This window comes from Anarhichas minor, unplaced genomic scaffold (genome assembly GCF_050575085.1).
Source record: "Anarhichas minor isolate MPS153535 unplaced genomic scaffold, ASM5057508v1 ptg000012l, whole genome shotgun sequence".
Taxonomy (NCBI): domain Eukaryota; kingdom Metazoa; phylum Chordata; class Actinopteri; order Perciformes; family Anarhichadidae; genus Anarhichas; species Anarhichas minor.
The window spans coordinates 6,432,945-6,450,172 of NW_027466458.1; the positions used below are offsets into that span (position 1 = coordinate 6,432,945).

At 43.5% G+C, this 17,228-nt stretch overlaps 2 protein-coding genes across 5 annotated transcripts; both read left to right on the forward strand.

Moving 5' to 3' along the window:
• Nucleotides 1-411: 411 nt before the first annotated feature.
• On the forward strand, nucleotides 412-1,220 carry rln3b (relaxin 3b). Its single transcript, XM_076090788.1, has 2 exons — nucleotides 412-725; nucleotides 836-1,220. The coding sequence occupies exons 1-2, from the start codon at nucleotides 551-553 to the stop codon at nucleotides 1,114-1,116; spliced, it is 456 nt and encodes a 151-aa protein (XP_075946903.1). The 5' UTR covers nucleotides 412-550; the 3' UTR covers nucleotides 1,117-1,220.
• An 843-nt stretch (nucleotides 1,221-2,063) lies between these two features.
• tnpo2b (transportin 2b) lies at nucleotides 2,064-13,735 on the forward strand. Of its 4 annotated transcripts, none has more exons than XM_076090493.1 (24): nucleotides 2,064-2,247; nucleotides 2,943-3,042; nucleotides 3,339-3,414; nucleotides 3,578-3,727; nucleotides 4,113-4,219; nucleotides 4,340-4,473; nucleotides 4,559-4,640; nucleotides 5,405-5,527; nucleotides 5,644-5,762; nucleotides 5,861-5,921; nucleotides 6,028-6,199; nucleotides 6,810-6,962; nucleotides 7,083-7,308; nucleotides 7,403-7,574; nucleotides 7,680-7,904; nucleotides 8,184-8,342; nucleotides 8,539-8,626; nucleotides 8,740-8,838; nucleotides 8,931-9,026; nucleotides 9,136-9,211; nucleotides 9,779-9,878; nucleotides 9,980-10,054; nucleotides 10,694-10,823; nucleotides 11,674-13,735. In XM_076090493.1, exons 2-23 carry the CDS (start codon nucleotides 2,944-2,946, stop codon nucleotides 10,799-10,801), a joined length of 2,700 nt encoding a protein of 899 aa, XP_075946608.1. In that variant the 5' UTR covers nucleotides 2,064-2,247; nucleotide 2,943; the 3' UTR covers nucleotides 10,802-10,823; nucleotides 11,674-13,735. The 4 variants fall into 4 exon arrangements, with proteins under 4 accessions (XP_075946608.1, XP_075946607.1, XP_075946609.1 ...); XM_076090492.1 differs by lacking the exon at nucleotides 11,674-13,735 and adding an exon at nucleotides 10,927-11,064; XM_076090494.1 differs by lacking the exon at nucleotides 11,674-13,735 and adding an exon at nucleotides 10,927-11,064 and having other exon boundaries at nucleotides 7,680-7,874.
• The last annotated feature ends 3,493 nt before the right edge of the window (nucleotides 13,736-17,228 follow it).

The following is a 17,228-nucleotide window of genomic DNA, read 5'->3' on the forward strand; positions in this document are numbered from 1 at the left end:
CTCTATAGGCTTGTATTAATAATTCATATTTTACAACATAGAAGTTGATGATTGATTTGAGTCACTGTAGTATCACCAGTTGGCCTCTGAAATCTCTCTGTACTGTGTGTGTGTGTATGTGCCACTTGCAGTGAATACCATTGTATCGCACGCACCCTAGTCATCTTTGAGGTGAACGGATAGTGATCTCCATCCATTGCATGGCAGAGCAGATAGTCAGACGGAGATTGTGTGGTGACACACCGCACAGCCCAACTGGTGTAAGGGACAGAAAGGCCAGCAAAAGGTCACAGTGAGATAACCAAGAGCTCTGTTGGCATCCCCTCTGGCATCATTTGCTGCTTTACCAAAACTTATCTTTTTCTCTATGTGCATTGTTGCCCGTAAAGGTCCCCGGTTGTATCTCTGGACATGACGAAGAGTGGAGGTGAGTTGAGGTCCTTATCTGAGATGCTGAGGCCTATAAAACGAGCTGTCCAGAAAGAAACACAAACGACACAGACACTTCAAGCAGCATTTGAGACACCTACGGCATCTTTTCCCTCTCAACATGTGGAAGGCAGCACTCTTGACCCTGGGCTTGTTGGTGGCCCTGGTAGACAAGGTGCAGTCGAATGATGCCCATCCCGCTTTCTTTGGGGTGAAACTGTGTGGAAGAGAGTTCATACGAGCCGTCATCTTTACCTGCGGTGGTTCTCGCTGGAGGAGAAGTGTGGGAGACTCAGGTAGGTGTGTGGATGAGAGACTTTGGATACAAGTTAATTTTTTCATGATGTGCAGTGTTTTCCTAGAGTCAAACAGTAATATTAAGATATTTGCCTCTGCTTTTCATCAGCTCTTATTGGGGTAGAGGCCTTTGACCCATGGAACACAAATTCCATCTCTCAGCTTACTGGCGAGCAGGATCCTGCAGAGTCCCAAGTATGGAGAGATCAAACATTACATGAGGCATCTGTGGCTGCTGGATTGAGCCGCTCGGCTCGCTCACCAATTTCCGAGGAGGTGCTGGAAGCTCTACGGAGTGCAGATAGGAAAGGACGGGATGTAGTGGTCGGACTGTCCAACGCCTGCTGCAAGTGGGGCTGTAGCAAGAGTGAAATCAGCTCTCTGTGCTGAGAGCTCCACTGTTTTCCTACGTAGCTCCTTCATTTCTTCACACTGAAAACTCCACATCCCATCCAACTCACAGGCCACGTGTTGACTATTGATGCAGGAATGTGTATGTGTGCTGAAAATGTGTTTACTGTTGTTATCACGTATTGACTTGTTTAATAAAGCTTTGTGTAGCTGGTCTGACAGTATCCGTTCCTCTTACAAAAGACACACTAAAATGATATTTCATGCTTTTGGAACACTTCCACTTTTCTCAAGCCTTGTTTCAGAAATACAGTTTGAGTTTTGTCAAGGATTTCGAAATGATAGGAAGTGGTGGTGACTATATGAATAGACAGAGAGGCCTCACATTCACTGAATTATAGCTGCTTTCTGTGATTTTACAGGGACACTACACGAGACACATATTAAGTGTGCTTTGTATCCCATAATAGACCAGCAACAAACTGCCTCTGTGAAGCCTATGCTGGTGGACTCTGGTTGTTTATTTTATGAGATCATAAGAATTTGCTAATCCTCCTTTCAGAGATCAATTAGCACAGTCATGTTGAGACATATTGTCATATAAACTGACCGTAGCAAGCTTCACAGTGGTAGTAATTGTTGTTAGTGTGTAGGCTACTTGTGGTCATGATATTGTGTCAAGTAGCAGTTCACACAGATCAATTACACAGAGTTATATGCTGGAGGACTTTGAAGCTGACACCATCTGGTGGTCAGGAATTAAACACAACACTAAACGATTCAAATAACATATGTGTTCACATAATTTAAATATGTGCTGCATCTTCATAACCAACGAAATTTTAAGTAAACATTTAAAACTGATAGATACTGTGATACTTATAGATAATATAACTAACGGTAAACTCAGTAGCCACGGTTACTCTGCTGGACGGTTTGTCCACCAGCTTTACGGAAGCCGAACATGATCAAACTGATCACCCGGCTTGATTGCAAGGCATGCAATCTCTGTCACCTACCAGCTAGCATAGAAACCACACAGACCCACAGAGATCACAATTTTGTATTTAGTTACACATATCGCCGATAAATTGTATTTAATGTTAATCGTTACAGCGTGACTGCACTATTATCTATAGAAATATAGATCTACCACACCGGAGTGACCAGGTAAAATCTTTCGCGGTACTTTCAAGATGATGCTAGGTAGCCATGCTACTGGTAGCTGATATGCGACTGCTCTGTTCTGAGTATTAATGCGCTCCATTTTGCGCCGTTTTTGTTGCTTTGACTACAAACATTACTTTCATAGCGCAACATGACGTCACGTGAGATAGCGTCTTGCAGCTGTGTTACGTGTGAACCTGGGACGTGTGAAGCATCATAGCAACGCTAAGCTAGCATGCTAGCTGAAAGAGCCAGACATTGGCGTCTGGGCCTCAAGTGGAACACGGCTGTCCACATCACGGTTGATTGTTGTTGTGGTTACTTATTAATGCAACTGTTACTTACTTACTAGCTAACTTAATGGACGGCTGCGTAGTGGTACTTTTAGGTCCCATGATGCTGCCAGAAACGGACAATGTTAATCTACACTCGCTGTAACGGCATTGCTACATTGTAGACTGTAGTGTACAATTAGTGGAATTTAGTTCACAACAGTTACCGTAATATCGGTCAAGTTGTTGCTGTTAGTAACTACATCACATGCTGGTTGTACTGCGTATTTTACGTTACTTCAGCGTTACTTCGGTAGTAACGTCCGAAGAGTGCTGAGGTTACAGGTGGGGGCCAAAGGGTTTTAAGAACCCGTATATGTTGTACATGCTTCCTAAACAGGTTATGTGTGCGTTTGTGTCCTGTAGGATGGAGTGGCAGCCAGACGAACAGGGTCTTCAGCAAGTGCTTCAGCTGCTCAAGGACTCTCAGTCCCCAGACACAGCAACACAGAGGGCTGTGCAAGAAGTATCCTTATATCTGTGTGTGTGTGTGTGTGTGTGTGTGTGTGTGTGTGCGCGTGTGTGTGTGCGTGTGTGAGGGTGAGAGAAAAGGGTGTGAGATTTAGCTTAATGCATGACAGCTTGTACGTCAAAGTGGGTTATGTTGTCATGCGCAGCTTGCATGAGCTGCGTGTACTGGTGTGATTTGTTTACGAGTCCATACTGCCCAAATGTCAAGCAGGATGACGAGGTATGTGAGGGTGTGTGAGCGGTTTGCTATACGTGTGTGTGGCAGGTTGAACTCCTTAACATAGCTTGCAGAAACTGGAGCAACTTAATCAGTTTCCGGATTTCAACAACTATCTCATCTTTGTCCTCACAAGCCTCAAATCTGAGGGTATGTATGTGAATGTCACATCTGAGGATTCTGACAATACAACGGGATTGCCATTGACTAATTGACCTTGCTTGTCCCCTGCTAATATTTCTGTGTCTTACCTTCTCTTTCCCATTTTAAACATTTCTTTATCCCCATCCTCTCGGCTGCCTTCCCCCTCAAGACGAGCCCACTCGCTCTCTCAGCGGTTTGATCCTGAAGAACAATGTTAAGGCTCACTACCAGAACTTCCCTCCCAATGTGGGTGACTTCATCAAACGAGAATGCCTCAACAACATCGGAGACCCATCGCCGCTTATCAGGGCGACGATCGGTGGGTGTTTTACTGAGGAAGAGAAATCTAGTGTTTGCTGCATTGTTTCCTAGCCAGTGTGAGTCACACTACTCTGTAGGTGGTTCGACTTCTGTAGGTGATGTAGCTGTGTGGGAGGGAGCGCTGCATTTACAAGCTGTATCGAATGATAAATCAGAAATAGAAATGAATTCATTAAAAACAATAGGGAAAGGTGAATGAGGCCTTAGAACGTTATGATGGAAGTATATGATGGAAGTATATGATGGCGATCACCGTGCTCTCTTATGCCTCGTAAATTGTTGCAGCAATCTTTCGGTTGATACCATTTGTCACACGGTGCTAAATTTAACTTGTTGGTCGGATCACTAACCCATGTATAACCTTTCTATTATCTATCGTAAAGGTATCCTGATCACGACCATAGCCTCTAAAGGAGAGCTGCAGACCTGGCCGGAGTTGTTGCCTCAGCTCTGTAATCTGCTCAACTCGGACGACTATAACACCTGCGAGGTGAAGCTCGCCTGCCTGCACACACTAGTAGCTTTGCATTGTTAATGTGATAATCAGATATACATCTGTGACTTTGTTTGTAACATTCTTTCTTTATGATTTTTCTCCACCTTCTTTCAGGGTTCTTTTGGAGCTTTGCAGAAGATCTGCGAGGATTCATCCGAGTTGTTGGATAGCGATGCTTTGAACAGACCCCTTAACATCATGATCCCCAAATTCCTGCAGTTTTTCAAGCACTGCAGCCCCAAGATCAGGTGAGTGAAACACCAGTCTTTAGACTTTCACTCTCCCTGTTAGAATCATCATCATAGATCCTCCTTGTTTGTCTCTCTTTCTCAGGTCCCATGCTATAGCATGTGTGAACCAGTTCATCATTGGTCGAGCTCAGGCTCTGATGGATAACATCGACACCTTCATTGAGGTGAGCATGACAAAATTATTTGCTGGTTGAATTTCCATTGTTTTCAAAGCTTGCTTCCCTACTTTTAGCTCCTTTCAGAGATGAAATATGTAACAACGCATCTATCTATTAAAAGGAAAATGTGTTTTTACTTTGGATACAAGTGGCTGCTGTGCTTAAGTTCTATTTAACTTTATGCGGCTTTATCCGTAACGAGACTGCATTTGTGAGATATTTGGCATCTGCTACTTGAGACGAGGCTATGCAAGACGTTCCTTTAATGTAAAAAAGGAGAGATTGTTCACTGCAACATGATGCTGAACTGTTGTTTTATCTTATTATTAATCGTGCTAAAGGAAATCAGTCATCTAATTTTTGATATAATTCTAAGAATTCTTACAAATGCACTGTAGCTGGTGCAGTTTGCACAAACCTCTCTTCAGGGTCAACTGTGCTGCTTCAAAACCGTTAGCGTGATAAAGGCGCACCATTGAAAACATCACTTTCCAGTTTCATTCAACAATATGGACACACATTCTACCCGATAGTGTTGATGTAGTTTAGCAATAAAGTTGGTTTGAATTGACCAGCTCGACCTTTATCATCAATGCTTATGATGACATGGTGGGGTATGGTCGGGTGTTCAGGTCCTTCTCAAACACTGTCGAGATGCAGATGCTGCAAAGCATAACGGATTAAACTGCACATGTGAAAGTTGCTTCTGTTAACCTTTTCCCCCTCCGCCATTCCTTGTTTTCCCTGCATTCTCTCTCTTCCGTCTCCAGAGTCTGTTTGCGCTGGCCGGTGACGAGGACAGTGAAGTGCGGAAGAACGTTTGCAGGGCTCTAGTCATGCTGCTGGAAGTCCGCATTGATCGCCTCATCCCACACATGCACAGCATCATCCAGGTGAGGGGGTGGGGACTTGATCTCACATGCAACTTTAAACTGACAATGTGTGGCTTTCCTTTCCTTCCTCCTCCTCCTCCTCCTCCTCCTCATCGCCTCTTGTTGTCTGTCACCAGTACATGCTGCAGCGGACCCAGGACCCAGATGAGAACGTGGCTCTGGAGGCCTGTGAGTTCTGGCTGACTCTGGCTGAACAGCCCATCTGTAAAGAGGCCCTGTCTGGCCACTTGGTCCAGTAAGTACTGACAGAGTTAAGTAGAAGACATGGAAGTGAAAGTCAAGTGTTGTATGAATTCCATCTGATAATTAATGGGGGTCTGTCTCTTTTTACAGACTGATCCCCACCCTAGTGAATGGGATGAAATACTCTGAGATTGACATTATTCTTCTAAAGGTGAGCGGATACATCGGATGTCCCCCAGCTCCTCCAACTTCTTTTTGTTTCTTCCTTTTTGGCCCGTGTCCATCCTGTATTCACCTCGCTGCCTGTCGTCCCGCAGGGCGACGTCGAAGAGGACGAGGCAGTTCCTGACAGCGAGCAAGACATCAAGCCTCGCTTCCACAAGTCGCGCACCGTCACTCTGCAGCACGAAGGAGGGGAGGACGAGGAGGGAGAGGACATCGACGACGACGATGACGACGACGACGACACATTGTCTGACTGGAACTTACGTAAGTCACACACTTTCTGGTGACCACGTGGCAGACTTTCAAATCAATACTAAAACAATGTCAACAATGTTTAAAGGTTAGTTTTTAACCATAACAATGCTACTTTATTGATTGATTTTGTTAAGTGTGTTAACATTTGTGTTTTTAATGTATATAAAGTAACTAACAAAGATGATGGGTACGGTTCCATATTTACTGCGACTGATTTAAAATATTCTCAAAGGAGGTAAGCAATTAGAAATAAAATAAAAATACAAATGTTACCCCCAATTTGTCTCACTATGTCTGTAGTTGGATTCTCTCCGGGGCTGTCCTTCGACTAACACTCATACGATTTCCTCGACTAATAGTTTAGGTGATTTAATTGACAGGTCTGTGAAACTGAGCTTCCCCATAAGGAATCACACAAAAGCACAACTTTAAATCTTGTGTTTACCAGAGATGTGTTCATAATATTCTTGAGTCATTCCGGGATGAAAAACGCAACGACTAACCAATTAGTCGACGAATCATCTTAGAGGGGACGTCCCTTCTTCTCTTATGCTGTGTATACTGTGCATCTTTACAGTTTCAAAGTTATCTAATGCTGATGGTTGGTTTCCTCTTCCAGGGAAGTGTTCAGCCGCGGCTCTGGACGTTCTTGCCAATGTGTTTCGTGAGGAGTTGCTTCCCCATCTCCTGCCTCTGCTCAAAGGGCTGCTGTTCCACCCTGACTGGGTCATCAAGGAGTCGGGCATCCTTGTGCTGGGAGCTATCGCTGAGGGTGAGAAAGACTTGCTATTGTAATGCACTGTTGAGCTTCTGATGTTAAAAGTGAATCAGCATATTTCCAAAAAGGTTGGACTTTTCCTTTTTAGATGTATGAAACTGTTTGTCCTTCCAGGCTGTATGCAAGGCATGATGCCTTACTTGCCTGAGCTCATCCCTCACCTCATCCAGTGTTTGAGCGACAAGAAGGCCCTGGTCCGCTCCATCGCCTGCTGGACCCTCAGCCGCTACGCCCACTGGGTGGTCAGCCAGCCTCCCGACGCTCACCTCAAACCCCTCATGACTGAGCTGCTCAAACGCATCCTGGATGGCAATAAAAGGGTACAGGAAGCAGCATGCAGGTACAGCTCTTGTTTTTTTCCGTACGTTCGACTCTACTGCGCGTTGTTTCTTTTCGCTCGTACATCTTTCGAACCCATCTCGTCTTTCCTGCAGCGCGTTTGCCACCTTGGAGGAGGAGGCGTGTACGGAGCTGGTGCCCTACCTGAGCTTCATCCTGGACACGCTGGTTTTTGCTTTTGGGAAGTACCAGCACAAGAACCTGCTCATCCTCTACGATGCCATAGGAACACTGGCAGACTCTGTGGGACACCATCTCAACCAGCCCGTGTGTACAGAATGCACAGCCCTGTTTTTCGCATGCAACGTATTACAATAAGCAGTAATGGGAACAAATGAATCGCATGCCCAAATCCCACACTTGTGTTTTCAGGAGTACATAGAGAAGCTGATGCCTCCGCTGATAGCCAAGTGGAACGAGCTGAAGGACGAAGACAAAGATCTCTTCCCTCTGCTCGAGTGTCTGTCCTCCGTTGCCACGGCGCTGCAGAGCGGCTTCCTCCCCTACTGCGAGCCCGTCTATCAGCGCTGCGTCACCCTGGTCCAGAAGACGCTGGCTCAGGCCATGGTGAGCCACACTCACATGGACTCTACAGAGGCAATTCATATTTTTCCCTGCTTTACATACATGCCACTTCATTCCCTCATTCCCATTTCTGACCTTTTCTCTCCACCTTCTCTTCTCTCTCTGTGTGTGTGTGTGTGTGTGTGTGTGTGTGTGTGTGTGTGTGTGTGTGTGTGTGTGTGTGTGTGTGTGTGTGTGTGTGTGTGTGTGTGTGTGTGTGTGTGTGTGTGTGTGTGTGTGTGTGTGTGTGTGTGTGTGTGTGTGTGTGTGTGTGTGTGTGTGTGTGTGTGTGTGTGTGTGTGTGTCACACAGATGTACAGTCAGCAGCCAGACCAGTACGAAGCACCCGACAAGGACTTCATGATTGTGGCTCTGGATCTTTTAAGCGGCTTAGCTGAGGGACTGGGGGGCCACGTGGACACACTGGTGTCCCGCAGTAACATCATGACGCTGCTTTTCCAGTGCATGCAGGTGAGGAGAGCCCATGTGTGATTTATTTATTTATTTTTTTTTTCAATTTGTTTAGTTGAGTCTAAAACTTGGTACTTTATTATTTTTTTAAGTGCAAGCCAATATGCAGTTGGTCGGGTGCCACTGGACAATCCTTCCACTCCGTTAACAGCGTGTGTTCACATTCGTCTTTGTCTCTCTGTCTCTTTTGTCCCAGGATACGATGCCTGAAGTACGACAGAGTTCATTTGCTCTACTGGGGGACTTGACCAAGGCTTGCTTCCCTCACGTCAAACCGTGTATTGGTAATTATCTCACTCAATCTCTCATTCACACACAGTACATGATGTTCCATCGTCCTCTTTTCTTTTTTCCGTGTGTCTAATGTGATATTTTGTATGATGTGCGTGTCCTGCAGCTGAATTTATGCCAATCCTCGGGACAAATCTGAACCCAGAGTTCATTTCTGTCTGCAACAATGCTACCTGGGCCATCGGAGAGATCTGTATGCAGATGGGTGAGTTGGAGCAAATCTACTCTTATGTGATACAGTTAAGTGCTTATGCGGATGAATATGAGATGCAGTGAATTGATGCGTCTCTCCATCAGGAGTGGAGATGCAGCCGTACATCAATATGGTTCTGACCCAGCTGGTTGAGATTATCAATCGACCCAACACCCCCAAGACCCTGCTGGAGAACACCGGTACGTGATGCACAGATATTTTACTAGCATTTAGCGTCATGCTAGTGCACACACACACACGCACACACTACTCTAACAGCAGTCCTGACTCCTCTTTCTCCTGCTCCAGCCATCACCATCGGGCGACTGGGCTACGTGTGTCCTCAGGAGGTGGCGCCCATGCTGCCTCAGTTTATCCGACCTTGGTGAGGGAACATTTAATCTCTTTTTCTTTGTTTTTAATATCACCAGCTATGACAACTTTGTGGTGTTATTTAAATGTACAACATCTGCACAGTCGCCCTGTATCACAACCCGTGTTCTGTCATCCTCTGTGGTCTCACCACATTCTCCCTCTTTCCTTTCTGAGCATGATTATGTTCGCTTATCCGTACTTGCGAGACACATTTTGTGGCAGTTTTTTTTGTCCCTATCGGGCATTTCTGTTCTTATTCTTCTCCTTTTCCCCTCTTGGCTTTTTTGTGCGATCACATTGCCGCAAACAGCATTACAAGGGCTGCAATATTGACATTCTTTAAATACATTTTTGATTGGAATCAGCAAGCAGTGAGAATGATACGCTGAAGTCTGAGTTTTCTCAAGCCTAGAAAAAAAAGACTAATGTCCTCCCACACAGAAAAGATGACGACAGGCTGTTAACATCTAATTGTTCTCATTTCATAGATGTTCTCTCGTAAACAAAATAAGAGGATTGTAAGTAGTGACGGCATCGAGTCTAACAGCTGCTAAATGGTTGATATTGCATGCGGCAGGTGTACGTCTCTGCGGAACATCAGAGACAACGAGGAGAAGGACTCTGCCTTCCGCGGGATTTGCATGATGATCGGTGTGAACCCAGGAGGTGTGGTGCAGGTGAGACATTAGCACTGTAGTCATGAAGTCACGGTTTTACACCCGCAGATGTTTTCGGGCTTGCTGTCGAAACCTTCTCACCTCTTCCTCTGTTTGTTCAGGACTTCATCTTCTTCTGTGACGCAGTGGCCTCCTGGGTGAATCCTAAGGACGATTTGAGAGACATGTTCTATAAGGTGAGGAGCTCACAGTGACATGTGAGTCACTGCGACGCTGCTCTTGTTCTGCAGAGAAGTGAACATCGTTACTCTGCTTCAGCTTGATTTGATGAGGATTGTCACCGAGTAAGGAAAACGCACTGGGCACACTTATTCTTCTCCCGCTGCTGATTTGATGATTCCTTCTCTGGCTCGCTTGGAACAGCTAGTGCTGTTTGGCTGCTTCTTGACACCACCAGCTATTATATCAACACTGACAAAAAATGCTCGGTACACAGAGGGGCGTGAAACAGCAGCTGTGTTTGACCTGTGAATTAGTAAGCAGAGTCTCTGTACTGACATCCATGTACCGCCAATTTGTTGCGACCACTACGCTACAATTGGTAGGGTAGCAATCCTCTGCGAATGTTTGGAACGCGTCCTTCAAGTGGACAGTATGAACAGAACTACCACGTGCCCGTGGTGGCTGCAGCTATCCACGGATGCCTCCGTTTGGGAGTATAACCAAGAGACGAAAATAGAAATGTAATATCGAGCGTGATATTGTCAATGATAATAAATACAAATATTATTGCACATGAAATTCAAACGTTGTATAGCAGGATGTTGACGATGTGCCTGAAATAGAAATGTCCTCTTATCTTTGCACCTTTCCAGATCCTGCATGGGTTTAAGGAGCAGGTCGGGGAGGAGAACTGGCAGCAGTTCTCAGAGCAGTTCCCCCCGCTGCTGAAGGAGCGACTGGCAGCCTGCTACGGCGTTTAGATTCTCTACACCCACCCAAGAGGTAATCCCACACACATCATTATCTTTACATATATATGTTATCATTACCCAAAGGTATACAGATGTTCATACTGAAGTAAACCTCATTGTGTCCGTCCTCCTAGGTGAGCCAGCAGGAGGAGGGTGAATGGGAAACTCATCCATCTGTGTATTGCACTGCCCAGATCTGGGGGGAGGGAGAGGGACGCTATTGGCCGCTCCCCCTGACGGACGGCCCCCACGCCCTATGTGTTTGTCCATAGAGGGAGGGTGGGCGGGTGGGAGGGTGGGATAAGAGGGACTCCTCTAGATTAACTAGGCAGGGACCCGACACAGAAAAACTAACTTGTAGGGACAGATAGAGAGGGACAGAAAGAAAGGACACGGAGGAGAGACGGAGGCATACACAAGTTGGGGAAAGAGGGAGGCAGGGAGAGAGACCAGCAGAGAGACAGTTCAGGGAAAGAGAGGGAGGGAAATCCGTTACAATGCAGGGATACAGAGCCACAGAAAGGTCTGCCACTGGGAGAACAGGGACAGTTGAGATTTTAATGGGATTGTTAAACTCGAGAGTGACCGATAGCTTGACCGACGGAGACAGACCAAAACAGACTCACACATACACTTGCACACGCTGCACACGGAACAGACTGTGGGTGGCACTATTATTTAGACTTTTTGAGACCTACTACGTGTAGTTAGGGACAGACAGACAGGGGTCTAAACTCTGTTAGTTTTCTGGGTGATATCTGTCTTTTCCGGGGAATAGGATTCAATACGAATTACTTCATCTGTAGTCACTGAATTCTACTTAGCTGTAAGATAATCTCGCTGTCCGCCTCTGTTTCCTACCTTTCATTTTTTTTTTTTAGTGCTGCTTCACAGAGCTATCCATCTATCAGACATACTCCTGTCACGTTTTCTACCTGATCGAGAGAGAGAGGAAGAGAAAAAAAGAATGAGAGCAAGAGTCTTTCCTCGTGGCTTCACAGACACCGTTCCTCCAATAAGGGAGGATTAGGGCTAACACATTGGTTTTCTGACCAGAGGGGAGGAAACAGTAGAAAGAAAAATCACATCCTTAGTTGTCCTCTTTGAGTGTTTGTGTGTGTGTGTGTGTGTGTGTGTGTGTGTGTGTGTGTGTGTGTGTGTGCGTGCGCATGTGCAGTTTGTAAATCCTCACTTTGTGTTAACAGTGTGTGAAATATGTATTGTTTTTGATATGGTACCGAGCTAAAACTTGACTCCCACCGCAATGTCCTTGGCACCTGTTAACTGTGACCAAGTGTTTATGTGTGTGTGCGAGAATGACTGACTGAGTGTGTGTATGTTTATGTCTACATTCGTACTGATACCCATTTTGATGCCATATTGATATCTTAAGTAAAACAGTAATTGGCAATGTCATTGTGATCTTTCTAATGTTTTAAAAATGGTCCATATTCTTTTTTTTTTTCCTTTTTTTGTTTTGCTGCTACTGATAATTTTTGTTTCTATAGTGGACTTAAATTCGCACAATTAACGCAAAAAAGATATTGGAATTAATGCTATTTTCAGTGACTGTTAAGTTGTTTTTGCACTTTTTATTTTATTTTACCTATTTTTTGTTTTTGTATGGACTTTTTTTTAACCTCATCCATATATGTCTTGACCCTAATGTCAGCGTTTGTCATACTGTGTTGCACTGTGAAATTAAGTGTCTGACTGGCAAAAATATTCCAATACTAAATGGCAAATAAAAACAACTCTGTGAAACTGGGACTAATCGGCACTTTTACGATGACTAACTTTGCCATGTTGCTGAGGTGTTCGGTATACGTGTGTGTGAGGTCACGCATGTGTGTGAGATCCTGCATGAGTCGGTGCGCATGAGTTCCTTTTTTTTTGGGCCGATGAGCATGTTTTGGATAGTTGGATGGCGTTCGTGTGATGTGTAGCGGTGCAAAAAAAGTTTCGTTTGAAGGAGTGTGTAGCCTGTCCAAGCCTACTTTGTGTGCATGCTCTGTGTATGTGTTTTCACTGTGTGCGTGTGCGCGTGTGTGTGTGTGTGTGTGAGAATATGTGTTGGACGTATATATTTCAGAGTAATATGATTGCCCTTTACACACCAACACACCACCTCAATTCACTAGAGAGCACAACGCACCATAAAAAGAGAAGCGCTAGGACACTGCCAAAGAGCAACGGACAATAATGTAGACAAGCTGCTCATTCAATAATCAATATGTGCATCACAATGAAATGGACAAAGAAGGGCTTTTCAGACTAATTATGGAATAGGATTTTGCCAGTAAAATGGACTACAGGGATCTATATTTTTTTCATTGATATTCTGAGTATTCCAGGGTTTAGACATTTGGAAACAATCAAACGTTGGCACTTGATTTAAACCTAGACTGTGACCACTGACATAATCGATCATTAATCACTTCAAAGACAATCTGAGGCCCAGTCTAGTTCTGTTTCCACCGTCTCCTTGTTCAGAGCTTGTACGACAACGTGTTTTGGTTGCTTGTTCATTTTAGTTGTTTTTTTGTGCAACTGATGTTGCTGTGTTTGAATCTGATGGATCCGCGTGTCTTGTCTTTGGATGGTACTGTAGTAGTCTGCTTCAGTGACACATTCATTATTGCAATGAGTTTGAAGGAGATGGGGGGGGGGGGGGAGAGACGGCTTTTTGAATATGACGACGGGAACAAAGGAGGGTTGACAGGAGATGAGCAATTAGTTTTTTCTAAATTCTGTTTATATATTCAGGAGCATGATATTGTTGGCAGACAGACTTTGGTACCTTTTGTTTTTCTGTGGGTTTCTTTCGCCAGTCAATGGAAATAAAATGCTTTGAGCCTTTTATATGGTTGATAGTTTATGTATGTAAAATCTCTGGATTTTTAAAATAAATCATGTCGTGCATGCTGAAGGCCGGATGCTAGAGTTGTCAGTCTGGTGTCTTTTTTTGAGAAAAAGAAGTGTTTTAGAAAATAGCCGGCCCTCACAGTAGAAGCTACAGTTGTGTATGTCCACAAATAGAAACGGCCATAAATGAACAACTTTATTCCACACAGATGCACATAACTGAACCCTGAAATACGCATTTTTGATATAACCAGTGGTTTCAAGTTGTGTGAGATGAGACACTAAACGTTTACACGCGCTCAGAAGCAACTGATTCATCACTCCCATCTGCATTTTAAAATACTCCCTAACATGCGTTTTCTCCCAAAGCTGAGCGGCCAGCTCCAGCAGGTCCAGTCATGGGATATCACTGGAAATATGACTGAATCCACAATGTGCCCAGATCACCTTCACAGAAGCTCTGGACTGAGTAATTGGCTCAAGTAAGAGAAGATGATCAGAGTCCATCATTTCATACAGGAAGAGGCTTCGACGTAGTCTAAATGTGAAAACATCTTGATGCAGAGAGCCAAAACACACCTGTTAAATCTGTAAACACATAATCATATAAATTCTAAAACACACCATCACAGGCCTCAGAATACAGCCTCCTCATTAGCACAAGTTCCAGTGCTTATTATCAAGCCAATTCAACACAAGCATCCTGGTGAGCAGCATTTTAGCTCAAAACTTCACCATAACTGTAGGGCAGTGGTGGAAAGAAACAAAAGTATCAACTATGTTTCCTTTTACTCGTCTGAAAATGTTGCAATTTTGTCTGTTTTTGTCTGCTAGGTGGTGTAAGTAATGGTTTATTGTTAGAGGATGAATATAAATGCGGAACAGAACGTGTAAAGTGAGGCAGTGCAGTACAATCACAATCACCCTTTTAATGTCTTATGAATGAATGATTTACTGTGGTGTCGAGTCAGACTGTACACTACATAATCTGTTTGCAATAATATAGCATATTCAATAAAAGTTATTCTTTCTCTGCATCGTTTCATATTCAGACTTCTACATCATTTTACAATTTTCACTATTTGTTCTATATTCAGAAAAACTTCCTGACGGCATAATTTGATAATGATCATTTTATTTTAAAATGCAACAATGATTATAATTATGTGATACATATTTGTGTGATGTTCTGATTCACCTACTGTGCAATGTACCAGCTAACTTGATACAGATGTGATGTGTTGATAGCTTTTCTCTGCCACCACAAGATCTTTTTGAATAATCTTGGTGTCAAACACTTGAGATTTCTGCCGTTATGATGATTGCAGTACCACGATTCATCCAACAGATGGAGACATAGACTGTGTTTTCACATGGAAGGCTGAAGATGGGCTGCTCGATGCAGGAGGAAGGCTGCGTGCAAATGAATACAGACGACTGTACTCGACTCACAAATGATCCAGTCACATTGGAGTAGCCATTAGCAGTGATGATGTGCCCCTGAACACAACGTTTGATCACAATACAGCAAAGGTAAGACATCATTTACGATTATGGCTGCTCTTCTTCGGCTGCTAGTTCAGTGAGTTATGGTCAAGTAATCTTATTGAGTGACAGATTTACATTGTTGGAGTCTGTAGCCTCCGCTTTGAAGATGTGCAGGTAGCATAGCACCACTATGCCTGCAATCACCTTTATCAGTTTTTGCCGTGAGCTCGTTTAGTTGCTCGGTGTTAGAATTGTGTTTAATTTTGGTAAAAGTTATTATGAGTTTTTAGCCAAGCTTAGATTAGCCAATCGGAGACCACATACACAATGAGAACAAGCTGTCGGTCCGTCAGAACTCTCCCACTAACGGATCCGATTCATCTCCAGCACCATCATAACAGGCTTCTGTTACAGTGCTCATCATCTTTTCAACTACACCATGATATTAGTAATTGATAAGGCTCTGGGTGGAGCAGGGGAAGAGCGACCTCCTTACTTCACTGTCTACATCCCAATGTATCACTACTGCATGTCACCCTTGTACAGTAGAGCTTTCAGTCTGGGTTGTTTGCGTGTGCATATGATATAAGCATTTTTTGAAAGCAGGCATTGTTTAGCGAGGACACAGGAGTTAAAGATAACGTGCCTTTATTGTGCACATCCCTGTTTTATAGCTATTGTATTTATATAAACAGGCTTTTCCTGTTCTGTAGCTGACCTTATTTTGCCTTTTGTTCACATCCCAACTGTTGCAGTCTAGGAAAGGGAGATGTTCTTTAAATAGCGCTTCTGATGGCAAAAGAGGACTTCATGATCTGACATGAATTCAAATTCATCATTCGTACATTCGCAGGTCACTTGCAAACAGAAGCACACAAGAAAACCATGAAAACACAAGAATCCTTCATCGTGGCCAGCACGTTGTTATACGATGCTGTAAGCTGTTCATGTTACAGGCAGGAGTCCAGGCTTTGTTCCCAGCTAAAGGGAAGTAGCTGAGGCTGATTGTTTGGTTTGTTGTTTGGTGGAGTGCAGTGGTAGAATAATTTAGATCTTTACCTTAAGTTGCAATATTACACTGTAAAAATGTACTTAAGTAAAAGAATAATCAACAGTGTATCAAAAGTAAAAGTACTTATTGTTATGCTCTCATATCATATATTGTAGTTCAACCTTTAACAATATATAATTTAAGAAACTCGCTGTTTTTTTTGTGTAGAATTATAATCTAGAAAGTAATTAGTAACTAGAGCTGTCAAAGAAATGTAGTGGAGTAAAAAGTACTATAACGTACTATAAAGTAGCTTTAAATGGAAATACTCAAGGAAAGTAAAAGTATATCAAAAAGTTCATTAAGTTAAGTTGAGCAAAGTTGCTTTCCACCACTGGTTGGTTGAGCAGCATGCTGTCAATGATAGCAACATGCTTGTTAGCTGGTTGTTGTTAGCTAGCATGCTAGCTGATGATGTTACAGGAAGGCCAAAGGAAGGCTCACCCAACGGAAGGCACATTTCACAAAATATCAATAACTGACATTCAACTGTGGCATTTACACATATTCTGAAAGTTTATTTCACATTGTGAGAAGTTTCAATCAAGAACATTTGAGAGAGAAAATACTCAAAAAGCTATTATAGATCAGAGGGTCTACGATTTGTTCTTTCTTTCTTTCTCGTCAACCATCTGTCTTTTAAACATTTTTCTTTACATTAAAGAAAGAAGCACTGAGGTGATCCAACATAACATTTCATAACTTAGCCTCTTCCTTCTTCTCTGTTTTCATATTTAAACGTGATATGCTACATTGAATTGACAAACAAAATATTAGTTTAACTACTTCAGGACTGGGCTGTGATGAGCTCATAGTACATTGAAATTGACATGAAACTATTACTTTGAAAAAAAAAAAACAACGGAAAAGCGCATCTACAGAAATTACAGCCCAAATCAGACGCAGTGCATATCGGCTGTTATGCACTCATCGTCCATCGGGCTCTGAAATGACTGAACTGTGAACTGACCAGACACCATCTGCATGGACGAGTCTGCTCTGCCAGTTGTTTGTTTAATGCAGTGTATCGTA